General features: G+C 36.4%; 1 protein-coding gene across 4 annotated transcripts in view; it reads left to right on the top strand.

Annotated features, from left to right (window-relative positions):
* Positions 1-27,647, top strand: part of nlgn1 (neuroligin 1) — a 281,977-nt gene that overhangs the window by 133,061 nt on the left and 121,269 nt on the right. For 3 of the 4 annotated variants that reach the window (XM_053513370.1, XM_053513371.1, XM_053513369.1), the window contains 2 exons: positions 17,415-17,474; positions 23,769-23,921. In XM_053513370.1, the coding sequence (XP_053369345.1) occupies positions 17,415-17,474; positions 23,769-23,921 (213 nt within the window). The remainder of the gene's footprint in view (positions 1-17,414; positions 17,475-23,768; positions 23,922-27,647) is intronic. The other variant, XM_053513372.1, reaches the window with a different exon arrangement.

The following is a 27,647-nucleotide window of genomic DNA, read 5'->3' as shown; positions in this document are numbered from 1 at the left end:
TTATGAGGATTATTCATTCAGGAAGCAAGCTCATATTTAAAACACTTGTAAACCAAATCAAATTTTCCCATAAGAAATAATGGAAACTTAAATTATTCGTTCCACAGCTCACAAAATGAATACATAAAAATAATTAATACAAAATATAAAGTAAAAATATAACAAATTAATCTACACTTTATATTTTAAAAAAGAAAAAATCCTGACAGATAGGTGTTTCCGTTTGTGCGCGCTGGCACTGTGTATGTGTGTGAAGCTAAAGTAAGAACCCCCTTCCCCTCCTCCTTTTCTCATCTTACACAGTTACCCTTCCTTCACTCTTTTCACACACATGCGCGCACACAACAGAAACATTTTTTTGTTGTTTTTATTGGAAAAATAAACAAGAAATCTCTCTAATGACTCGATTAAGCGAGACACTAACGGAATCACTGCTGTAAAGTAAAAATAAAACAAATTAATCTGCACAAAAAGAACAAAAAAATCGCGACAGAGCAGTGTTTCTGTGTAGAGTAGAGAGAAAGAGTGTGTGTGTCTGTGAAGGTGAAAGTAGAAAGTGTCTTTGTGTGTGTACTGTATGTGTGTGGGGGTGGGGGATGAATGGGTCACGGTGTCCAATGACGCGCACTCACAGACACAAAAAGCAGGCTGATACAGAGAGAGAAATTTTTAACCTTTCTAATGAGACTTGCTTTTGCTTTACACACGCGTGCACAAAATTTTTTTTAAATCTTTGCTTGTCTTGCGGAGCACTCGCTAACCTATATACACACACACACATATAATCTAGTCTAAAAGGCTCCAGGTCTTGGAACTTTGACTTTCAATATTCAATCTTTCTATTTGTTTTTTGGGTTTGGAATTTTCATACTTAAGTTATCTTCATCCCTTTATTGTACGTTTTTAACCAATCTTTATTTTGGTTTTGCTTTTTCATAATTGCTCAGTTCTTATGTTCATGTTAAACTCATCAGTTCTTGCTTCTAAGGATCCACAACCACACCTTTTTTTAACTAATAGCCACAACAGAGCTTTGAGTATTACCCAATGCCCTCTGGCATACTGACAACCCCTTTGCCAACCGATTCATTTGTTAAGCAAACACCTGTTCCTAGTTTATGCCAAGGCATACTACAGCGATGTTGTATTGTATACTGGAATTTGATTAGTCTAGAAAAAAATTTTTTTTATTAAGTATCCTGTTTGGGTTTGTTTAAATCTTTTTATTTAAACTGCAATCCCACGAGTAGAGCAAATACTTGTGGATTTATTCGTATGGTGATGTTTACCGTAAGTAGATGTTTATTTTTATGATCAGAAAACATGTTAATCTGAGCATTTCAATGCAGAACCCCTAATACTGATAGCGCATCAGGTCATTACATCCCTCCTTGCTTTTGATCAATTCACACAGCTGACTTAGGTACAAAATATATAGTTCCATCTCTAATTAAATTATAATGATGGCATTGAAACTTCAATGCAACAGCAATATGCAAATGCTGCATCTATAATATGCTTTTTATTAGCTCTCTTGTGCATGGCTGCATAATACAACAGCACAACTGGCCAAGAAGCAGCATGTAGGAACCAATATACCTTCATATCCAACTTCCTAGACATAAAAAAAAAAATGGCAAAAAAAAAAAAACAGAATGTTAATGGGCATGGTGGTTGTGTTGCTTGATATGGAGCTCTTTGGTGTTTGTTAGGTGAATGAGCTGAGGAAAGTAATGCGTAATTCACACCGGGTCATTGTGGATAGGTACTTTTACAGCCTCCGGGTGCTCTATTGTAGCTTGAGAAGCGGCGCAGCAGCCGCAAACGCGGCGAGAAGTGATGATCAATTGGTCGAGGTCCTCCACAAAATCTATAAGTGACCGTATGCTTAACGATTTCCTGCCAGCTTTTTAATGTATCTATAGGCCAGATCGATTCCTCTGTGGGAAGAATTCTATATTTTTGCGTGATGAACTACTTAATCATCCTCATCGGCCACTTGTGCGAGAAAATCCATATCCATTTTCCTTTTGTCTTTTATTGGTCTGTACTTTTAAGTCATCAGAAAGAAATGGGTAAGTTGAACAGATAAATGGGTAGACTTTGGTTTAGCATACTATGATACTAATTAAAGCTTTCTGAGACTAATTTACTCCTTCATTACGTTTCCCTTGGCTAGCAGTATGTGCGGTTTGTCCAAGCCAAAACAGGCCACAGTGCCTGCAAACGGATGGCTGTTGCAGACCTTGTTGCAGACCTGGCATTCTCTGTATTTTTATTCTTTTTGTTTTTGTTAGTTACTACCCTCTACCCTGTGCCATGTTCTTTGTTTTCTGTATTTATTTATTTCGGTAGACATTTTGTTTTGGTTACATCATCTTTTTTTCTTTTAGTACTTTTAGCAGCTCTCCAACATAAGGTGCCCCTCCAGTTTACTTCAATACCTTTTTTTTTTATTATTATTCATTAATATTTTTTCCCTTTGTCTGGCTCTGTGTGTACTTTTATTTCTGGCACACAGTAATTTTTTTTTCACTGTAGGCACTGCCCTAGTGCATGTTTGACGCAAACACCACATGGCTTTAAAATGAATTTGGACCCGGTGGACAAGGTTGACGCCATTACGATGTCAGTGCCAATTTTGAGTGTGCGTGTGTAATGACTACAGTATCGGATAAGACTGAAACACTGTGTCTGCTAGAACTGTGTGATTTAGGCGATTATGCAAGTTAATCAATGTTTTGTTGTTTATTTAGTTACATTTTTAACTATTTAGGTAAATTTTTAATTGTTAAATGGGCTTACTTTTTTTTATGAATAAAAACATGTTCATCTTTAAAGTATTGTTGCTTCTTCCACTGTTTTTAAAATTGTTGTTACTTTGCGCACACAGCTGGACAACGTTGTTTTATTTATCGATTGTCCATCAGATATTCTGATGCCAGTTTTGGCATGATCCAGCTTACTTGTAATTTCTGTCACCTTGCATGTTAACAGTGTCAGCAAATGAGCAGAGCTGTCCAGTGTGTGCAGCTTACAGAGCTTCTCATTAACGCAGCAAAAAAGGAAAGATCAATTAGCAAGGCTTGCGTGCTGATTTAATTGAATGATTTGAAGACATGCTTATTGATCTTTTTTTTCTTATTATTTTCTTTCTTGCTTACAGGGGCTGTAGTCAATGTATTTTTGTTGAACCGTGTAAAGTCTATAGGTGATAAAAATGTGTAGTGTTCATTTTGGTTTAATGTTCCTGAACCAAAATAGCCACGTGAGCTGATGAGTGGATGGAATAGCATTTAAAATGTTATACAGTATGTTGAAGCATGGGTGTATGCAAACGCAGGGTATAAACGGTGTGATATGATTTCAAATGCAGAATTTGGATTTTAATCAAACATAGAAGGTCAGAACTATTGATAATACCTAGGGTAGATGTAGTTCATTATTAGTTCTGGCTGGAAAAAAGGGTTTGAGTCAGAGAAAGATTTAAAAAGCCCTGAAGTTGAATGTTCTAAAAAAAAAAAATGGCAAGTGCTATCTTGTTATTTTAATGTAATTGTAAGTTGCCATTTCTGGATATTATGACATTATTAACTTAGGGCAAATGTATTTAATAATACTTTATAGGAATTCTAACTCCATGTTCAGTTTTTTTCTAAAAAGCAAGTACACCAGACAAGTATGGAAATGTTAATAGTCAAATTTCCTGCTGAAAGAGTCTTAAATGGATATATATATTTTTTTTACTTTATTTTAAATCAAAATTTAGGTGCATGACCATAGCTTTCAGTTGTTATAAAGTCTTCTGCTTTGCACACCGACTGTGAAGTTTGTAATGTTAGTACAGTGTACATAAGGGGCCCGATTACACAACCCGCAAGTCCATTCCAAAGTTGGGCTGAGACTTGTATGAAGCTTCTGCAGTCCCGTATGGCATCCATGAAAAGTGTTAAATATGTACTAAAAACAAAAGAAAAAAATTAGGAAAAAAAAAAACCTTAACTATCTCTTAGAGTTAAAATCACATACTATAGCAAAGTATGTTAAGCTGAAATGAATGACAGTAGCACCTCAGTGCACAATTCACAGCTAAGAATACTGTACAGGGCTTTCAAAAACAACATAAAATAAAATAAAAAATGTTTTATTTATTTAATTGGAATGGTTTCTTTACACTGTAAATCCTTAGAACCAGAAGAGATTTAAATAGAACACACCATACAGTAGATGTTTTTGCATTAGTATGATAATGCATTTGTTTATTTGGCATAAAGAGGGAAAAAAAACTCACTTTTAACCTTAGCTCTTTTTTTTTATCCTGGCTTCCTAGAAAATGTGCCTCTCTTTAAAGTTTAGACAGGGGCATTAAAAGATTTTTTTTTTTTTTAAGAAAAAAAAAAAAGCATAGACCGGGACAAAACCAAATGCAAACACATATACAATGGTCTTCCTATGATAATGTAATAATTACATTAGTAATTGATATTTCCACTGGACCTAGCGAGTGTAGACTTTAAAATTCTTGGTTGTTCCTGTAAAGCAAACAAATACTGTAGGTGGATTTACTTATGAGATCAAAACATGTAGTGTTTTCCCAGTAAACATAGCTAGTGACTGAACCTTTCCTTGTGCAATGAAAACAGCTGCAAAGCTTGAAAGATCAGATGAAATATTAAGGCATGAAATATTGATTAAAAAACAAAATGTAGTAGTTTGTTGCACCATATCAAAGGCATTCCAGGGTTTACACATGAGGGAAAATCAGGCAGGGTTTGAAATTGTTTTATGGTGAGAAGCAGCATATTTTGCCTACGAGTGGCCCAAGTTTAAAGGATGTCTGTTGATGATGGGGATCGGCACTGACGCCCCTCCTTTCTTTTCTTCCACCCCTTTCATCCCTGCGGTTTGGTAATGCAGACCACTTTGAAATTGAAATGATGAGGAAATATAATATGGTGGCAAATTAGAGTTGTTGCCATCCTGCTGGTCCTAGAGTCGTTTTGAACGCATCTCTTTTCCTCCTCCACCCAGGAAGCCATGTTAGAAGCTCAGCACAAACTGGATCCAAGCGTCTGCATAAATCAAATATGGTTTTAATTAGTAGATCCTGGATTTTACCCTTGGCCTGGAGGCTCTGATAAGCATAGAGGTCTTAAATATGGGTCAGTGGTATGTCCAGATTAATTATAAAGGTGGCACCCAAATGTGATGTGTACAGTATTTACAGTAGGTAATGCCTGTTAAAATTCGACTTTCACACTGATTAGGTTACATAACAATGTTAATATCCTACTTTTAATTTTCTGTCATAACTCACATCGTACGCAATTTCCATTTTGTTACAAAACAATTAATTAATGACAGAGTAGCATAATACAGTATATAAAAAAAGACTCTTAAATAAAATAAGTATATATAAAGTTTACAGTAAATGACTGGTACCACTAGAAATTCTTAGAATGTTCCCTTTCACGTTGTTCATTTGAAAAACTTCATTCATTTAGAAAAAAAAAAAGCAAAAACCTGACTTCTTGCTTTGCCGGAGTGTAACTATAAAGTGAGACAGAAATCATATGCCCCAAGTTATTCATCAAAATGAAAATGAAAGAATATGCAAATGAAATGAGACAACAATGGTTTGAAATGTATAAACCATCGACACCTTCACACCTTTAAGGCCTTCAGTGAGGCATTATATTTCTCAAAAAAAAAATCCGATATTATTTACAAACAGTACAGTTCCTACAAACCTTTTACTCGTGCATAGTCTGTGTTTTGCCACCCAGGGGAGCGAGGGGATTTTTTCTCTGCTGTTGTTACAGTATGTGGTCACTTAACACTAGAGGCTTTCTCTGAGGCATCCTGAATTTAAACCTATAGTATGAAGGCACGATTTTAGATTTATTAACTGAATACTTTTTCCTTAATAGAAAAAAACAATGCGAGGATTCATTCACAAGATCGGTATGTCACTATGTGTCAAAAATAGACTTTTTTTTAAATTTATTTAAAATAAGATTATTAAGCCCCTTAACTTAGTTTAAATGATATTGCAGTGACAACAAGGATGTTTTGTTATTGGTAAGCTGACACTTTTTTTCTTAAATAGTTTGCTAGTTGAGGATGATTAGAAGAGGAAAATCTGTGAATCCCAAATTCCCAAAGATCAGCAATTTGTAAATAAAATGGCATGCTGTCGGATTTATTAAAACCAAAGATCACCTTTACTCAAATGAAAGAAAAGGATGCATTTTGTTTTTAAATAAACATTGTGAGGACATTACAGTATATTTAAAGTGTTGTTGATTGTTTAATTAAACTTGTGTCTAACTGTTCTGCCATTGGGCTCTGTGAGGTGCGCTGTCATGGTTTAGTACAGTAGGTCATGTTTTGCTTGTCCTCTAAATCTGAGCGTTTTTGCCTTTTCGTTCTTGTATTCTTTTAAGTAAATTATTTTGCTGTATGTTAAAGTGGCAGAGGCGACCTACAGTATGCCAGGCACGTGTGTGTGTGCACATACACAGTTATCTTAGGACTCGTAACACCTACCCTGTTTTTTAATTGCTGTTACCTTTTTAGCGGTTCCAAAAAGCAAACGATAGTTTTTCTGTTTTCTTTTTTTTTTTATTAGTTAATGTTATATAGGAACACAGCTTGTTCTCCGTGCTGCTAAGAAGTAAGCAGTAACTTTAAGGTGGAAAATTTTGTTGCCACTTGATGGTGTGACTCAACCAACACCTGACATTCTTCTACACCAGCTTAGACTATTCTCTTTGTTGTTGTTGTTGTTGTTGTTGTTTTTGCGCAGAGAGTTGTCCTGCATGACATTCAAGTACAGACATTGTTTTTCTCACTTGGTGAAAATAAGGGGTCATTTCAGTGTGCTCGGAAAGCACTACACCAACGAGTATAATGCTTATTCGAGAATAATATATAGGCGACACAGAGGCGTAGTGGTTAGCACTGTGGACCTGCACCTTCAAGGTTGGGGTTTAATTCCCGCATGGAGGTTTCATGTTCTTCCTGTGCTTGGTGGGTTTCCTCTAAGTACTCCAGTTTCCTCCCACAGTCCAAAGACATGCAGATAAGGCTGACTAGTGTTTCCAAATTGCCCGAATTGTGTGAGGTGTGCGTTTTGTGCCACCGTCCAAGGTGTACCCTGCTTCATGCCCCGAATCCAAGACAAACGGGTTCTAATGGACACAATCTATAGGAAGTATTAACATATATCATAATATAATTACCAATTACTATATAATTCAGGGGGTGCAACAAGGGGGATGTTTTATGGACATATGGCATAGAACAAAGAGAGATGTGAGAAATAAGGGCATCCTAAAGTTACACAATATTAAAAATCCTTACAATTTCTGACCACAAAGTTGGTCAAAACTGGAATAAAGGTAATACAGCCAACCAAACTGGCATCTCCCTGGTGTTGTACCTCTAAATTAGGCTTTCAGTGCCACAAAAATAGACCTCTCTCTCTCTTATCTCTTTGTACTCTATTTCTTTCCCATTCTATCCCATTCTGTCTCGATCTTTTTCATGCTATTTCTCTATCAGCTTTATGCTGCTTGCTTTGAGGCCAGTATCAGCCCCTGCAGAGCTGGGCTACAGCCAGTCACTGTGAAGATACTCCGTCAGGAAGAGAAGAGAAGAGTGGGCGTGAAAATTCCAGTAGGAAAGGAAATCACAAGATGACCATCTCTGATACCGCTGTCACATACTAATATTAGCTTACATCGTTGGGTTAACACGTAAAAAAAGGTGCCTTGTTTAATCTGTATAGCTATCACATGCCAGAAAAGCAGTTCTGCAGTACCGGCACTTGCAGGCAATCTTTTTATGAGATTACTATGCAAGCTACGTTTCCTGACTGTAGGATTGTTTCTCGGGCATGTTTTTTTTTGTTTTTTTTGTCAACATTAATGTCAGCAGAGCCTCAAAAGCCATCCATTATGGATCATGCTGATCGCTAACAGTGGGACAATGTGGCCTTTTACAATGACGTTTCACATAACAACCCATAATTTGTCTACAAAGACTACGATAATCACTGGAAAGTCAAAGCTGTTCCTGAGAGCCAAATTTGATACAGGGCTTTAAAAAAGCGGGTCGCATGTGAAAATCTGTCCTTCCACATAGCGATCACAGAATTAAAATTAAGCACAGGTTTTGTGTCTTTCACAGCAGCATAAAGGAAGAGCCTTTGTGTGCATTTTAATTAAAATTTCGAGTTAGTATCAAGAGCCCGTGTTGGAAGGCTAAGAACCTGACTAGCGTATGTATGATTCATTTTTATCAGTTTTCATAGGTCATATAATTAGAATTAATGGCAGTGACGTAATTTAAATTGCAACCAAAAGGACAACAGTTCCATGTAGGTATGGATGATATTCTGCTTTCTAATTCTGCCTCATCCACATCCATAACAATGGATAAAGAAGAAAACCTCCTGTCTAAAGCGTTTTTCAAAAATATCTCGTTCCTTACATACTGTAACCACTCAAGCACTACTCGGAAGCAGTACAGTCCGCATCATATTCTGACACCTCCATGAGGATAAAAAATAAATAAATAAATAAATAAATAAATAAATAAAAATAAAAAATGAAATTAGATTGCACACTTTATAAAATACATACTGTACCGGATTACAAAGCATCATCGTACAAACCTAGTTAGCGACTGTTAAAAAATGCAATCTTAGCACATTTATAACACACACACACAGGTCTTGTAGGAAAATGTTCAATATAGGAAGAATATGCGTTGCTATTTGATCTTGTTTTAGTAAAGCTTGAGAAACCGATTGACTCAGGGTCTGGAAATAAAATGATTACATAAGAGTTCCTGTTCAGTTGAGACAAATTAATATCTAGAACACAAGGAAGATGAAAGTCTATAAAGATGAGGCGTTGAGTGATTCTTTCATGTCACCTCCAGACTTTCGTTCTCCTGTCTTTTTTTTTTTCCCTCCCCCTGAAAGCACACTCATTATGAGCTTTGTCATCTCTCCATGTCGGTGGTTATGTGGTTATAGCTGACAGCTCTTAATGAAATCCCCCCTCCTTCTCAAATCTTACCTGACTTTAAGCCCTGTCACACTCTCCCTCTAATGAGCAGTGCACAATCTGAAGCTGCCGTGACATTTTGGTCACTGCGCTTTTCCATTCCGTTCTCCGCAGGGGCTCTTCAGGAAAATAACCTGATGCTGGTGGCTCCAGCTATTGATACTTCAAACAGCGGGTTTAGATCTTACATTGCCGGCTCTGGCTACCCTTTTCTTCCCATCGCTGCTGAATGTCAGCCATTTGGGGGAGGATCAAATATTTATGAGGGGTTGATCCACAGGCCTTACTTGCCTTCCACGTCTCTAGAGCGTGATTCTTTCCTGGACCGTTTGCAGACGATCTCCGGGGCTTGGCGAAACCTTGATTCCGCTAGAGGAAGGAGCAACCTTTTTATGGCGGATTTCCACCAGATGCAGAAGTGAAAAGATTGTCAACATGATTTTGTCATGTAAAACATTCGTGTTTGGAAAACACAGCTGATGCCTTCTCGACACGGCTGCCTCAAAGCTGAGCGTTTTGAGGGCTTTTTTTTCTTTTTTCCCTTTTTTTTTTTTTTTGCCTGCAGGAAATAACGTTTAATTCCTCAAGGAGGATCCAATTTCTTTACCAATGACTGATTCAACGGAGGCTGTCAAAATGAATGGTAGAAAAAAGTGAAGAACAAAAACATTACATAGTAAATGCTGCATTCATATTGGAAATACAACCACACACACTGCCTGATCTCCTTCTCTTTCTCTCTCTCACTCTCTCTCTGCATTTGCGCTGCCACTTGTATATCTCCCTCACGGCATCACATACACAGCATCACAGCTCCACCCTATTTGCGTGCTTGCCTAGGGCTCTTTTTGCACTGCGTGTGTAAGAATATGTGCAAAGACTCAGCCCAGGCAGGAATCGGAGAACACGCCATCCGTATGTTCATGCACTCATTTAGACGTGTGGCTCGAGGGAGGCTCTGTCCTCTTTCTGCTCCTCCTCTGCATTTTTTAAAGAAAGTGGATGGATGGTAACTTCACGGCTGTCCATGTGTACGGATGATTATTTAGCATGCATCTGAGCAGGGGAGTCTCTTTCTAAGCTTGAATTCGACTCTGTAGCAACTAAACCATAAGAAGCAAACCAACAACGCAGTGTATTTCGGGCTGTGGGTAATATTTTATTTTTAGGCGCAAACTGGCAAACTGGCCCGCGAGGCTCGAACTGAGACAAATGGCAGAGATGTAGTACTGCAGAAATGTGATGCATGAGTGTGATATTTAGAACAATGAACAAAAGGAGAAAATACAGATGGCTGTGGCATCATAGTCATTCAAATTTACGGTTTCTTGATATTGCACCACAGAATGTTTTTAAGTAGTTATTTATAAAAAAAAAAAAAAGTGTGTGTGTGTGTGTGTGTACATGTCGTTATGTGCAAAAGTCCTGTGTTCATTTAACACAAACTATTTTTTAGTGCAAGACTCTTTGATTGAGTTAGTACAGAAATGTTTCATATTTTCAAAACATCAGTATTAAAAGTTCAAGAAGGCAGAAAAAAAAGTATGACATTATATAAGCGACCATGCTTCGGACAGAAAAACAAAATGGAAGCTGCTGGGTTTTGCATGCAAAAAAGAAGCAGGTGCAAATCCTTAAACGAACTTTGGGTGGTCCTGCAGGCTGCTGAGTAAAACTCAGTAGCTAATTCTCTCATACTATCAAAATGCTGACGTTTATGTACTGTATACGCAATACTGACTTATAAGCAATATAAACTGTTAATCTGCACTGTAAAAATCGACCAAACCAAACAGCAAAATAGCTACATGTCAGTGTTGGGAGACGTTACTCTTAAAGTAAGTAATTACATTACAAAATTACTATCTTTAAAAAGTAATCAGTTACATTAAAGCATTTCTTTCTGATAAAATTAACTAGTTAGAGTACTTTTCCATTGCAGAAAATGAAAACTCCTTTTGAATCCTCATGCATGTTGTTTTAGTCAAGTCCTTTATAATAAATCTACCATCATCATTTAGCGAAGTTTGTCCCATAGTCTGTTAACTACTAATACCCCTTAATTACGGTTTGTAATGATTCATGATAAATGTACATATTTTGCTTTAGCTTGCTTTATCAAAACAGATTGAGAGCTGTGAATATCCTTAAATCCTTAAATTTGTTGCAACAAGGAAAAAAATCCACCTTTCTTAATACCATATCTGTGCGTCTGCTTACACTCATTAAGGAGCTGTGTTTTTTTTTTTTTTCCCGGGAAGCTCGTCATTGGTTAAAACTGATGAGTCACAGCTTTCTCCAGAAAGCTTCCTCTTGCTCTGCGCGCTCATTAGACTCCATCGAAGCTGCAGCAGGACCATAATGGCATCGCCTGTGTGCAATGTTGTGTGCTTGAAGAAATATTGACTCTCGTCCAGGTGTTACCTGCTGTTTCGAAGATGGACTGCTCTTTTGTGCAATAGATTAGCTCATGGATTTTAGCGTGTTGTGAGGAAAACACATATATTGTGTCTGAGCTCAGGTCGGGTACCTGATTGGTGTTTATTGAACTCCGTGTTTAAGCTGATTAAGCCAACAAGGAGCGCACAAAGACTACCATCCCATGCTTATCTTATTGCTTGGCAAACTTCATCCATCATTCATCTATTTACAGTCTATTAATCGTGGTCATAAGGGTTGCAGTGGTTGTTGAGCTACGCTTGAATAGCAGGTGCACCTAAGAACATTTTTTTTGCTAATAGTTGAAAATCCTGAGACAGTAACCTGAGGTCATCATTCATCCCCAAATGTCATTAATAGCTACAGTAAATGTGCTAATTTGCATTAAGTCCCCTTCCTTAAGATACTACTCATTACCTCAAATTTGTTGCTACTCTTTCCCAGCATTTCACACTGTGATTTGCTCTGCTGATGTTCAGCATGCTGGAACTTGAGCTCTCTGATGAATGGCCAGGGATGTCAATAGGCTCTATCTGAAATCGATCTGCCTCGAAACATTAATTGCCCCATCTGGCTTTGGCTGCAGGTTTCACGCAGGTGCAGCGCAGCGGACTTCACCTGCATGCTGCATTAAAGACGCATCAGGCATGAAGTAGCCATTTATCAGCCAGAGGTAAATTCCGATCGATGGTGGCACAAGGAGGAATATTCCAGTGCCACTGAGGAGCACAAATGATAAATCAATCTGGCGCTCTGTGACACCTCAAAAGAGATGAGGTGTATAGTGCTGTCTTTCTGTGACTTTAAAATAAAGTGTGTGGTGCGTCTGGATAAAGCAAGAGTTGGTGAACCCAATCTCTGAGGTCATGGAGGACTAAGCCTAGGGGGCGTTAATGATGTGGTGGAAAGAGAAAGTGGACAGGTGGCTAGGTAGTGTCCCTTTCCTCTGGGATTAATGCCCTTCACATTCCTTAACCCCTGGGCCACTTGGACAGGGTGATGGAGGGCTCTTCTCTAGTGACTGCCACCTAGACTCATCCATCTGATCTGTTTGAAATGAGGCACTTGTCTCTGACTCTTTAATACACTGGCCATGATGCAGTAACCTGCTTATATTGAGGAACAGCAGACCAGGGTGAGTAGTAACTCTGAGGCAGGGATTAATCCACAAGATAAAATTGGGCTTAAATTTTTTTTTTATTACTGGTGATATAAAACATTATTTTGGATAGAGATTGACTTAGTTTAATAATAGAGTTGAATGCAGAAATTTGTACACCCTTAACAATTACTAATCAACCTGTGGGTAAGTAAACATGTCTGTGCTTCACTTAGTCCCATGTTTTAGTTGCCTGGTAACTTACTTTGGCAAATGTGACTAATGTAATGAAATAAGTTGAGTTAATGTATAATAATACAGATTATGGAATGAAAAAGTTCTCTGATGCGGTTCATCCTAAATAAAAGTCGTCAGTGTCATGATCTGCCTTTGCATTGCTTGGCTTGTAAAAGATATTGTCCCAGCCAGGCTTTGCATTTTTATGTAATCATAAAAGTATATTCAGAGTCAATTCTTATACCTTAAATCCAGCATAACTGGACTCGGTTCCAGATCGACAATGACCATGACCAGAATAAAAAGCTGTTAGGAAAGATGAATCTTGATGAATTTCCCAACCCTAGTCCACTGTCTTAAAATGGACCAGTGTTCCTTGCAAGGCCTGTTCCAGCCTTATGCCCAGTTATCCCGGGAATGACGAATGAAGATGCTTTCTTTAATTGAATGTACACACATTTGACTTTATTTCATATTGTATTGTCAAAAATTGCCACATTTTTGTTGCAAAAACCTGCCAGATAACATATTAGCTGCACCTGCTCATTACTTACAGTACAGACAGTTGGAATTTCACACAATGCTGTCTGAAGAATTTTCACACACTACTGTGAGTTACACTTGGTAAAAGCAGCATGCAATTAGAGGTCAGAAGAAAGAATAGTTTGACACAGTGGCTTCAACAAATTGTGTAACAGCTCTTTGGAACAGTGTTGTGCACGAATGTACAGGTACTGTAGGTGCTGAACCTTAAAGCAGCTTATTCTATAAGCAAAAGGAGACTTAACTGAGTTTTTCTTTTTTTCCAGAAGTACGAGGACTATACAGTATGTGTTTGTGCATCAAAAGCAGGTGGCTTTCACTTGCAAAACATGACTTTGTTTGACCAACCCCAACATTGTAGGTCACAATTTGTCATAATCAGTGTAAATCCTCATAAAAATCCCGTGTAAATGCTCATGATGGTAATATACAGTAATGGAGTGAACATTGGGCCTCCTTATTATCCAATCTTTGTCCATATCATACAGTACATATGAGGGGTTGCTGAACAAATGACTTTATCTTAATGAACGGAATAAAACATTGGGCTGAGAAAATTACATAGATGATATTTGCTTGTGATGACCTTGAGGACTTTAGACACACATTCATGATTCTCTCATTCTACTCTCATTATGGTCTTGACAAACATGTCTGATAATAAACACAACCGAAAGAGAAGCTACTGTAGCAATAGCTGATTTCAGCCCTCCCCCAGTTTTGTCTTATCCTCCCCTTTAAATCAACTGGCATGAATAAGGCCTTGGCATGATTTCTGAACCCAAGATAATGAAGCCAGCTCTCAAACCAATTAGGCACAGATAAAAATCTTTTTTTTGTCCTATGCTACAGAGCCGTGGAGGTTAGCAAGCAGGAATATTGAGGTCATTTTCATTACAATTGATGGTATTGTCTGGGCTTCCTTATTCTCCTCCTACCTGTTTTATCAGAGTGATCTTGGGAAGATTTGCTATTTATTTAAATTGTCCACGTTCCGGCTTCTATTCTCAGCTACATTAGGGGAAGGAAACTTCTGTCTTAATGCATTATGGCTGACAGAGATAATTGATGAATATGCCCTGATCTGTTTAATTCCAATGTAGGGAGCCAAGCTAGTATAGCCACAACTGTGATGGACCTGAACACTAATCATGTGTGAAACTTAGATACAGTTTGCATTGTATTTATGAATTGCCTTTTGGAACATGGGTTGCACAGCAGAGGATAGAGGGTATCTAACACCTTCAGAGTCCCAGTTGGATCCCAGTTCGGCTTGCTTTCACAGTGTACCGGTTTCCGCTCACGTACCAAAACATGCCTGTAAGAGAATCGAATATGTTAAACCACTCCTATGTCTGAATGTATGTGACATCACATCCGTCTTACAACCAGTGTTCCTGAGATAGGCTTGAGCTTAACATGGAACCTGAGAAGAATAATAATAAGGGTGAAAAAAAATAACGATACCGTTTCAAGTAGATGCTCATTAGAAATTTAGAACAGTTGAATACCCAGAGAGTCCTTGGGAAACCCTTGGAACGTGTATACAACCAGTTTTAATTCTCTTGTTAAATCTACAACACATAACTATAGTCATTTTTTCTCTATGTACATTCCCAACACGGAGACACTTTTACAACAATAGATGAACAGCAAACACTTGTGCAACCTAGGTTTAATGTTTCATCTAACATTAAGCCTGTAATGTAATGTTAATTCCAACTAAATACATTTTAAAGAAACGGGATGTGTATAAATAACAGCCCAGGCCATTTGTACAACAGTAGCAGTCACGACATTAAGGCGGGCAGATTTAAAATCTGAAATGAAAACCAGACCTTCGTTTTATTTGGCAGGCATATAATTTAACATCTAACCTTTATGTTACAGATTGTCAAAAAGTGGAGGTTGAGGGTTTAAGGGTTAATGGGTATAAATCACAACATAGCATATTATGGTACATAATTTTAACACTAACCTACTGTAATCTGCATAGTTCTGGGAAAAAAGTACAGATCAAAAAAAAAAAGAGTGAGATGAACTAAATGAGAAGAATATTAATTGACTGTCTACATAAACCTGATACATTCAATATCTAAAAATGGTTAATCTATTCTGCGACTATGGCATTTTCTTCTTCGAGACCCAGGATGATTACGGTTACCTGACCATTTTGCAGTAATAATAGTTCATGTCGGGTATTGCACAGTCTTTAGCCAGTGAAGTGCTCTAGCTTCGGCAACCTTACCAAAATTTATATATTTCATAACCTTATTTAGCAGCTGCACTAACTTATAACAGAATAAGGCCATTATGTAGTAGGAATTTTTTTTTCTTTGACTAAGTGGTAGAGTAAAATCAATGTGATAAAATAATAAAATTGCTATAAAAAGCAGCCCCCTGTGTTAGTCAGAGAAGTAATGACATGGTAAATGCATGTTAAAAGGAAGCCTCTACTGTTCTGTTCTTTTCTTTACTTATAAATGTTTGTTCACATTATAGGCATTTTTGAATGCATTCAAAAATCTGGGATATTTATTAATAAAAAAAATAATAATTTAACTGTCCCAATCATGAGGGACATCTGGACATTATTGGTGCAAGGTCTAACCATACAGTACAATTCCCTAGGACCCTGCAAGTGTTTTCTTACTAGAAAAGAATTATAGTTGCAGGACGAAGACATGCAGAAACCCACATGTAGACTGATTGATGCAATATCGATGCTTTTGTCAGAGTACATTTTTTGTACGTCATCTAAAACAGCCTGAGCTCACACGTTCATGCTTATACTTTTATGTTTCAGGGTGATGTGTTTACCAGGCTGTGGAAGACCAGACTTATGTCATTAACATTGATTTTCTCCTTCTTCATAACACCTTCTGTTTCTCCACAGTCTCGAGAAGGTACAGAGGCTTAGTCTACTGAAAAGAATAAAAATAAAATGAAGGCATCTGAGAGACTGTGCTTCATCCAGAAAATGGGCGTAAACGGTGCATGGCACTGTTGTTTCCCTCTCGTCCTCTTGTCTATAAGAGCGTATGGATCCTCAGCGCTGCTTCTGCGTAATAAACACGTTATCATTTCCTTAAGCTTCATTCTTTACCATGTCACATGAACAGCTGCTTGCATGTCCTTAGCCCATGCATGATTTTTTTGTTTTTGTTTAATTTGTTGTTCCACATGTCTCGGAAGTGTTCTTGAAGGCGCTTAAGCATGCCCGTGTGTGTGTGTGTGTGTGTGTGTATGTGTGTGAGTAGAGCTGTCATGATGGCAGGTGTGTAAATCATAAACTGAAGTCCTGAGCAATGAATGTTAGCGTGCCTTTGAAAGCTCATCGTGTGACCGTGTCGCAGAAAAGTGAATGCTGAGTCCATTCTCAGTTCTGACTGTTTCCTAAGCTGTTTAAGGCACTTTGATGAAATTGAAACCTTTTTAAAAATATTACAGGCTTCTCTTGTTTACAAATAATGAAGTAAAAATAATGCAAGCTAATATTAAATAACGTCATCCATAAGATCAATCCAGTACCGACTAACTAATTAATTCACTTAATATATTTTTCCCCTCAGCTTTTGCTTTTCTGAGAAAAGTAATCATAGGGGTATTATTACTACCCTATTGCTATCTCATGTTGCAAGTGTATTTATGATTTTTTTTTTTTTAGATAAAAACAATGTTTATTTGTTTCCTATGACAGTATTTTTGTACCTAAAATCCAAAGTAAAAAGAAATGAAATGACTAACTAATCTATAAAGACACATGTTTTTGAAACTTTTTGCATTGGATTCTCAGAACCGATAGTTTTCCTTTTGAAAATTATTTACTTTATTGACTGTTTGACTCTTTTCTGCAGAAATGTTTGAACATTTGCTTAGATCTTCAATACAATTTTTTCTTGCTCAGTAATGTATCAGACATATCAATGCAAGCTCGTTGTATCTCTGAGAAGCCTTTTTAAGGCTTGTGTTGTTCTTGTATTCTCTGTTTCCTCCAACTTCTTCATTTTTGATCCTAGGTCCTCTTACAAAGAAACAGAATGATGATTTAGGTGATAATGACGGTGCAGAGGATGAAGGTATTTTTTTCGAAGCCAAACTGATATGCATGACAAGGATACCCTCCAATTTTTTCTTCTTTTTCCTTAAATTTCTTGTCCTTTTTTCACGAGTGGAGATTTTTTTTTTTTTTACTTCCTAGTGTTTTTGCTGGATGTGTTTTGTCTTTTTTGCTTGATGTTCTCCGCGTATGTCACATGTCTTTCGTCATTCCAGACATGTAATTGTTAACCTTTCATAGGTTTTGCCTTGAATTTCCTTTTTTTCTTTAATTTTCTTTAATTTTTTTCCATGTTGCATCCCACTGAAAGAAAAAAAAAAGAAAACTAATAATCATACTGCAAAATCTTGATTCTTTTTTTGCATGAATTTTTTTAACCTTCTTGTGTTTTGAGATCCAATCAACCGTTAGTAAATACAGCATCAATGGAGTTGCTGAAAACTCTTTACTTTTCCTATGCAACATGTTCCTGGATTTATAATCAGACCGAATTAACAGACATTTAAAGCATACAGTAATAGAGCTTTTGTCTAGTATAAACCACTACTTTTAGTTTATATGTATATAAACAGCATTTTAAAATTTGTACAGTTTTGTGCCATAAAAAAAAATCTATTATAGGATGTCGTGATACACAAAAATCCTGAATCATGTTTTATTCCTTTTATAGTACAGCAGTTTGCATCCAATGACAATTATTTCATAAAGATCATAGATATTCATTGTTTTTAATAAAATCAGTTTTTTTAACTCAGTCATTAAACAGTCATTACCTCACCAACAACCAGAAAGCATAAACTCCCCTGTTTCATGGGACACATACTGACCAATACAAATCCTTGAAACTCAAGACATTTATAAGGATGTTACATAAACATCTTCTTTCAAAAAATCAATTATCGTAAGCGTTTCCAAATTAAACGACACAACATTTTCAAAAGTACACCTAATTAGATTTAGATTATGAAGCACGGCTGGTATACAAGTCCATATAAGTAAGCTGGAGCTATTGTCAGATCTACAGTTTAAACAACTCTATGTGATTTAAAAAATTTTGTGAGTTGTGCTATGAAAAAGTCCTTGTTAATGCTGGAACGCAAAGTTAACCAAGGCCATATTTTGTAAAATCAAGTGAAATAAGCACCAATTAGCACTAACCAAAACCAGGGAAGTGCTGTCTTTGATCCACACATCATAAGATTAGAGTTGCACAAATACACAGCGAGAATCCCGCCAAGCACCTTCTATTAACTCCATCAAAAATTCCAAGCTTACAAAATAATCCTCTTAAGTCTGGTAGACAATATGCTGGGCCAAGTGCAGTTACAGGATACATTTACAATACGTCTCCTGGGCCTGCGGTTGAAAACAACAAAGGCTACACTCTCTACAATTACTCTGCTCTCTGGTTTCTCATCTTCTGTAAAGGCAGAAGAGTAGATCTGATATCAGGCATCATCTGCTGAACTTGACTAGACTTGTTCGCGAGTGTGAATAATATAAATTCGCTTTTTTTTTTACACCCCTCTGTGGAACACTTCCTCCTCCTGAACCTTTCTAACCCGGCGTCCTAAAGGCAGCAACGTTCTGAGAGAATTGGGATGGCCTAAATCACTCACTTAAAGGAATTATACTGAAGTGAAAGCAAGCTTTTGATCATAATGCATCACTTCCAAATTAAGTCACTTTTAATAGGCAAAGCAAAAACATCAAATGATCCTTTTAATATTAAAGCACTGTGTATTAATGTCATAGGGAGCAACTGCCATAGTTATAGTACAAAGAAGGAGCATTCCCCATGGTCAGTGGAGTAATGTTACACTTTGAAGTGGGGATTCTTGTCTTCAGTACTTTGTGGGGATTCTTTCGCACACACACACACACACACACACACACACACACACACACACACACACACACACACACAAACCCCATAAATTCTCCTTTTATTATTGCTGTAAAATCCAGGCAGAAGATATGAAAAACTATTATTTTATTGTTTTTATTATCACAATATTTCCCTCTATGTAAATTAAAAAAATGAAAAGTAAAAGAAGATTGTCACTGACTAACAAAAAGCCTATAAATTGTTCTTTTATCTAGCTTTAGATATGACCTAAGAGTTTTCAACAATTATTATATTCATTTCGATTCAAATTTATTTACAGTATATAGCACTTTTAATAATATATAGCACCAATGTAATAATGGACAATTTCACAAAGCACCTTGCAGAAATAAAAAAAAAATGGATTGAAAAATGCACACATTTATACTGTAGCTTTAAAAACATTCTCTAATAAGCAATCTGAACATGACCGTAGAAAGAAAAAGTCCCTGAGATGAGGCAAGATAAAGAAAGCTTGAGAAAACCCAGATGTTAAAAGGGAACCCGTCCTTATTTGGGTGATACCAGAAAGCAGAAACATGAATAAACCTCTTCTATGACTGTATGCCATAAGAACAAATGTGAAGTTGTATAATAGGAAGCTTTAACATTAAGTCAATTTAGTTGAGGTTACCAACTGTTCACTTATGGAGATTTGGGTACAAAAATGTTTTTGTCCTAAAAGAACACACTACTGTATAGACATGGTAAGAAGTGGGAAAAAACCTTTCAAGTACCCCACACTGTAAAGTAACTGAACCAACTCTTCCTACATGGGCATTGAACTTCCAAATAGCTCTATCTGCCAGAATGTTGGTTCTGCAACAAGGAACATCTTAATATATATAGTGTAAAACAATTTGTGTTATAATTGCAGCAGAACACCTTTGCTTTAATGCCCTAGTGAGCAGCAGAAAGGCCATTCCTCAAGATTTATTGATTTTGTGATTAAAAATGACCAAAAGCTTACATATTATACTCAATTTGAAATAAGTTCGTTTAAGTCTTAGAGGTCTACAAAATGTGTCGATTAATTACCAGCTGCAATACAACTCAGATCATCCATATCAGTCTCTTTTTAAATTTTATATCGCTAAACAGGTTAAAAATCATCACAAAAGAACTTGCTTGTATCCAAACACAATTAAAGGGAAATTGGCTTAAAAAGTTTCACACCAATTTTCTGGTACATATTAGTTTTGCCTCACAATTACCATCCTGAAGTTTTGTCTTGCTTTAAAATGCAATACAAACTACCGATAGCATCATTAACCTCACACTGTGCCTAAATTTAACAAACTAGATTTAACAGACAGAAACTTTAAAACAGTAACACTTACAGCTCGAGGATCTGAAGCTGAGCTGTAGTCGTCTCACACAGCCAGCTCAGAATTGTCCCTGGTTGATTATGTTGATGTAATACAAAACACATACTGTATCACTGCTGTCTCTTTTGTGTCTCTTTTGAGCAAATAAAATGATTACTTCCTGGGTGGAGCTGAACCCCAACCCAAAGGAGGGTCTTGTTACCTTTTTTTCCCTCCCATAAGAATATTGTAAATGTCTCAAATAACAGAATGCAAAAGGCATGTTTATAAAGAAAAAAAAAGCAAATTTACAGAAGATAAAAGCGAGAGGATGTGATTTTCAAATTCAATTCAATTTTATTTATATGGCACTTTTAACAATAGTCATCGTCACAAAAGAGCTTTAAAGGAAATTTATTTTTTTATTATTATTATTTATCTATTTATTTATTGGCATGTTAAATAGATGTCTGCTTTGAATTGACCCTGCAATGTGCATTACATCATCAGAGACAACTGCAGGTTTTACAAAAAAAAGGTCTTTTTTCTGTTCTATTTAATTTCTGATATCATTTATAGATTAATTAAGAAGAAAAAGAAACAAGTTGTTACTATTTTCAATAGAATCATAATAGAATGTGGATTTTAAACCAATAATTAAAGAACCATTTCTATGTGTGTTTGTGTGTGTGGGGACATACACCACCGATCAAAAGTTTGGGGTCACTTTCTAACTCCATGATCGTTCCTGATTTTTATTTCTTTCTACATTGTAAAGGAATGCTGAAGGCATTCAAAAAATGCATTAATCTTTGAACAGTTAATATTGAGATGTGTCTGCTACTTATGCTTTGTAAAGACTTCATAATGCCTCTAATCTGAGGCGCTGTTAATTGGTCATTTTTCAGGCTGATAACCCTAAATGAACTTCTCGTCTGCGGCAGAGGTAGGTTTTGGTCTCGCCCTCCTGGGAAGGTCTTCATGAGAGCAAGTTTCATTATGGTGCTTGACAATACTGTTCTTGCAAGAACTACACTATTACAGAAAGGCTGACCTTTGTGTCTTAAAATAACAACAAATTGTTGTTTTTGTTGTTGTTATGTAATTACCTAATTCCATATGTGTTATTTTATAGTTTTGAAATCCCCAGTATTGTTGTAGAATGTAGAAAATAAATCACTAAACAAAACCAAAGAAATTTGCAAGTGACCCCAAACTTTTAAACAGTAGTGTGTGTGTGTGTGTGTGCATCAAGTATAGAATGACTATGAAAAATACACAATCCTTTCTAGATGTTGTGTTCAAAGCTGTACATTTAAAATTGAAAATAGGAAAACAAAAACATTTATTATTATTATTATTATTATTATTATTATTATCATTATTATTATTATTATTATTGTTGTTGTTGTTGTAGTTGTTTTTTGGCACAAGCTAAAACTAGAAATTAATATGTTTTTCCCTTGATTATTATTCTTAAAAAAAAAAAATCATATTCTCCTTACCTGTCGCCCTCTTGCTATTTTAAAAAAAGCAGAGTGATTCATATTAGCAGGACATTAGGCACTATCTGACATCCGTGATCTACTTTCTTCTTGCTACGAGCTACCCAGTAATTGCTGCTTCACATCCAGGCCATTCAGGATCCTTTATTAACTTTAGCCCAAAAATGAATCGGAAATGAGGAAGCCAAAAATCAAAGCCGCAATTCAGGAGCTTTTTGTAATATGTAGTGTTTTAAAGACAAGAACTGTTTGCAGACAGGTTTGTTTTTCATCAAAAAATGTAAAAAAAAAAAAAATTATGTCCACAACACTGTTGTATGTTTTTTTGTTTTTTTTTTTAGACCAATTTTATAGCTTGTATCTTTTTCACAAAAGCCCATTTTAGCAAGAAAACACTCTAATTGGTGCAATTTGAAGTAAGCATAAGGATTTTTTAAACATTTTTTTTTATTTTGACACATCACTATCTCCCATAATTTCTGATTCAGCTCTTGTGAACTTGCTTTACTTTTCTTTATTTACTTCTCTGGATCCAACTACTTTGAGTGATTCAATTAATTTATCAAAGTAAGTAGGACATGCGAGGACACATATATTGGGCAAAAAAGGCACCAAAATTTGTCAGGGAGCTTAGTCATAAAATGTATGTACTGTAGCTGCTATTGCATTTGTTAAAAAAAAAAATAAATAAATATACACTCAACATAATTACATCAAGTGCTACAAATATAACTCCTATATACAGTATATTGTATATATAATACTATATATATAAATAAATATGAAGAAAAGAAAAAGAAAGGAAAATGAGAAATATCCGACTGAAAGAAAGAAAATTGTGAACTGGGACTACCTGAAAGCCCCTTGTCTCTCTAGGCCTAGAGAAAACATTTTTGGGGAAAATAATTGCTTTTTTCATTTGTTCTCGACTTTGTTATGGGACCTCCCGGAGAAGCATCCCTGAACGCCCAACTTCAATCAATTATTAGAGATTTATGTGGATACATTGCGCCGGTGGTGTAATAGCTGTCTCTTCCTTACAGGATGAAAGCTATTGCAAACATTGTTCTCATTTTGTAATTACTTCCCACGTGGATGGAAACCATTCACCTAAAGCAGATCACTGGGCACAAGCACCAAGCGATGCGTAATAATTAAATAAAAACAAAAGGTGGGAAAAAAGCAACAAAATGGATAAAAGTAGGTTGAACAACGTTAGAAATTTAGTATAGAGCAAGGCTTTATTTTATATGATTCAGGAATGTGTCTCATATCAGCAGTCACTCATTGAACTCAATCCTTTAATTAAAATGATTTTTTTTAAGGTAGTAGAGTTACAGAAGTGGTTCCTTATTAAAGAAATTATAGCAAGTAAGGGTCAAAATACCCCCAAAAAATCTATCGTTTTCTCCTTATTATTATTTTCTTTTTTTGCGAAAGACATGACATGTTGCTTAGGAAATGAAGATTCTAATATATAAAACTGAATATATCATAGGACATCAAATAGTAAGGCAAATTTGACTTAAAGACAAGGCAGCCTTAATTTTGATTGCATCTTTTAAAAAATTGAATTTGACATTGACTTTTTTCCTCCTTCGCTCTTCTTCTAGACATCCGCGAGAGTGGAAGTCCAAAGCCGGTGATGGTTTTCATCCATGGCGGATCGTACATGGAAGGCACAGGAAATATGTTCGATGGCAGCATCTTGGCCAGTTATGGCAATGTCATTGTCATAACCCTGAACTACCGGCTTGGTGTGCTAGGTAAGTCTTTTAACCCTTTAATCTTTGCTATGTCCCTGAAAAACACAAACTTAAAGTCCTTTCGCGAAATGATTTTGTCTTTTTTTTAACACCAGTGTATCGCATTCTCTCATGAAAGCAAATTCAGCCTCCTGTAGGAAGTAGTGCACTCTCTAGCATAAAATCATCTATTCGACAGCACACATGAACAGCAGGATGCATCTGTAAATTCAACTCAGGGAGCAGTTATACAAATGAAACTGATAGTCATAATGAACAGTGCTTTATGAGCGCTACTTCAGGCTAGGCCATAAACTGTCTAATGCAAGAGAGCTCTACCTGGATAGTTTGGTCATTAACGGTGGAGGGAAAACAGAACAGCCTCGAGCAAATCATGTTCATTTATGAGGCTTGGGTCGGCTCCCAATAAAACAGAAACACCGATGCTGATCTAGAAACGTGCTAGGATTCTACACCTCCTAAAACAAGTTGTGAGGTTGCCAGGTAAGTATACCTTATACACAATATTCTGCTGCCTTATTTCCATTTAAAAGAGCTAGTAGGTAGGTAAATTTTTTAAAAAGTTAGGTAGGTAAAAAATTCAGATTTTTTCCTCCTCATAGTTCTGGATGTAATCTCAGATTTTTTTATTTACAAGATACAAGTTAGAATTCTGAGGAAAAAAGTTTCTATTTTGGTTATTATTACTATTATTATTATAATTATTATTGTTGTTGTTGTTATTTTCAGTCTTTTTTATGCTGGCTCTTCCATACTTCTTTTGCATTTTCCAAATTTTATTATCTGATTAACCGAAAACGTAAAAATAAACACTAGATAAAAGACTTTATCACCTTTATCAACTTATTGAGAAACAATATTTAAATTGAGCCGTTTAGTTACAGTACCAGACTCGTTCACCTCAGTATCTTCCGGGATAACTCGCTCGCGGCATTTAAACACGATGCATGCCAGGTAAATTACCCTAAGCCAATTCAATCAGTTCCTTTCCAATGGCTTAATTTCTTCTTATAAATGTCTTTCATTAGGTCATATGAACATTTGAATGCTGAGTGTTTAGGTGCTCTTCTTTGTTTGGCTGGTGATGTTACAGCTCCCGAGCATTGCTGACATTTTAACAGCCAGAGACTGATTACAAACGGAATTGAACGAGTTGATGTCTGTTTCACTTTGGGAAGAAACTAAACAACTTGATTACATTTTTACATCCGCCCTATGAGGTAATCACACTTAGCTAGCAAGGTTAACTTTGCTAGCAAAGCAAACTGAAGGTTTTTTAACGGTTACATTTGATAAGCTGGCTCCTTTACACAACATGATCTTTGAGAAAACTGAGGCAAGGTTAGAAATAGATAAAATATTCATTTTACAAAAAATATTTGCTAAAATGATGGCAAAGTATATTACTGGCCAAAAAATAATCCACTGATATACAGCCCTTACAGTATACTGTATGTGTATGTGAAGTGCTATGATTTATTAATAGAACCCTTAACATACTGTAGCACAGTGTGTACAGTACAATTTTCTGTATTGTTTTGATTTGTAGAGCAAATCACTGTCATGCCATTCTATACAAACTTTATTCCTTTTTTAGGCATTAGCTCTGCTTGGACTCCCTTTTTTAGTGAAATTGATTATCCATATTCTTTTAGTCACATATCTTCCTGACACAATCTTTAAATCAAAGTGCTTTGATTTAGAGGCTGGACGATGAACACAGCAATGCTCAGCCCTGGAGAACAGAATTTTTTATGCAGAATTACTGATCCTTTTGGACCAGTGTCCAAGATTAGCCTTATATTAGTGTGAAAAATATACATGCTGGAACAGCTGCTCTTGAGACTTTCATAACACTTCATGGTAGTAGATAGAGAACAATAGCTTTTTGTGCAAAGAAGACAAATGTGGTTATAGGCAAGGTGCTAACACTACGTAAACAGTGGCAGTTTGACTGCTTACATTTAGCAAAGGACCATGTGCCCCGTCAGTGCGTCAGCATGAGTCCTACATTGTAAATGTAGCCAAAGTGGCTTTAATTGTGTCTACAGTGTGTTTACTTGCAGGCACGGTAGCCCCTTTGTTTACTGGCTTTTCAAATCTTCACCAGTGGCTTTTGTTCTCTCAGAAGTAATTGGTTTCAGTGTTTTCATTCTTTGAAATGCCCTGCATTATGAATTATTTTCATGCTTATTAATTTCTTCTTCATCAAAACAAATACACCGGATACTTGGTTTCATTAGTCTTGTTTTCCTGTTCTATTTTTCTCTTTCAGGCTCTATACACACACATTTTTCTTAAATTAAGTTTGGGCTTCCTCTCAAGTCTTAAAAGAACTATACTAACTGTCTGGCTGCAACACGTGGTATTTATTAGAAACAATTGCAAAATCATAGTAAATCCTTATAGGAAAGGTCAAAGCACAGGTAAAAAAAAGTCTATCAAGTAAACAACAACAAAAATGTGAAACAATGGGATGTTACTAGACAGATTAATTAAGCACTGAACACAGAAAAGATGTCGGGAGAGGGTATCTTCTTACTGGTCTCAATAGGTGAAAAAAAATAATTGGCTTGTTTGAGACCCAGCCAATACAAAGGAATAATAAAAAAAAGGGAATATGGACAATAAGCATAAAATTTTTTTTTTTTTTTTTCTCCTGAAGGTTTTTTTTTAGGACAAGCTTTTGAATCTGAATGGTTAAAATGATAAAAAGAGAATTTTGCACAATACATCCCCTTTAAGACACAGTCACACTGGTGGACATGTTGCATGTTAGGAGTTCAAATTCATGAACTTGACATTCTGAGGTTATTGTTTTTGGGAGATGCTTTGTTTGTGTGTTTTTTTTATCTTTTGACTCCATCTCAGACATCCTAATTTTCTTTGTGTTGGATGTTTCAAGGTTACATATCTTATAATAGTCAAATAACATTGCATGGATGACAAGCTGTGCTTTGTTGATAAGATTTGCGGATGTAATGTAAACTGTGTCCTTACTATTACTGCTTCCCAGAATGCTTTAATTGCCTGTATATAGCACCCTAGATAAGGCGTGGCTGACTTTATCTGAAATGGCATTTTGATGTCATGTCTACTGGCCCTTTTTGGTAGAGGGCAAAAGAGACGAGCTCTGGAGACAAGGCCATGTGCCTGCAGAGAGCCAGTGTCTTGTGTGTCCATCTGGGCCTACAATTCCTTTTCTTCAGCACTTACTCTCTATTAAAAATCTTATCAATCTGGATGTCGCTCCTTTAGATTGTTACAAATACTCCTTTATGGCCAAGATCAGGCAGCATACGTTGATTTCAAGCTTGCCATGAGGAGGTAAACCTGGCAGGCAAGTCGAAGTGTCTGAGTAAGCACCTTTTAAACATCAAGCATGAACATTGGCATCTCAAGGACTTGCTCATCTCTGAGGAGTCAGACGATCATGGCCGTCTTTCCATGACATTATTTAGAAGATGTGGTTTTATTTACTATAGCAGGACCCTGGCTGGGAAATTGCAGCCAAAGCTGTGTTTCACATGTAGCTTTTGTAATTTACAGCCCAAAGCCTGCAGGAGTTATCTCAGAGCTTGGGGCTTCCTGTCACGCTGGCCACCCTTATTCCTGGCCCCAAAGCTGCATCCATTTTGCTTGCTGACAGCAGCTGCTGTGAGGGGACAGGTAGGGGGTATCAACAGATGGATGAAGCCACATTGAGGCATTTGTCTCTGCCGTGAA

The sequence above is a fragment of the Clarias gariepinus genome, chromosome 15 (genome assembly GCF_024256425.1).
Source record: "Clarias gariepinus isolate MV-2021 ecotype Netherlands chromosome 15, CGAR_prim_01v2, whole genome shotgun sequence".
Classification (NCBI taxonomy): Eukaryota; Metazoa; Chordata; class Actinopteri; order Siluriformes; family Clariidae; genus Clarias; species Clarias gariepinus.
The sequence above is the reverse complement of the archived record's forward strand: the minus strand, read 5'-3'. Positions and strand labels throughout refer to the sequence as shown.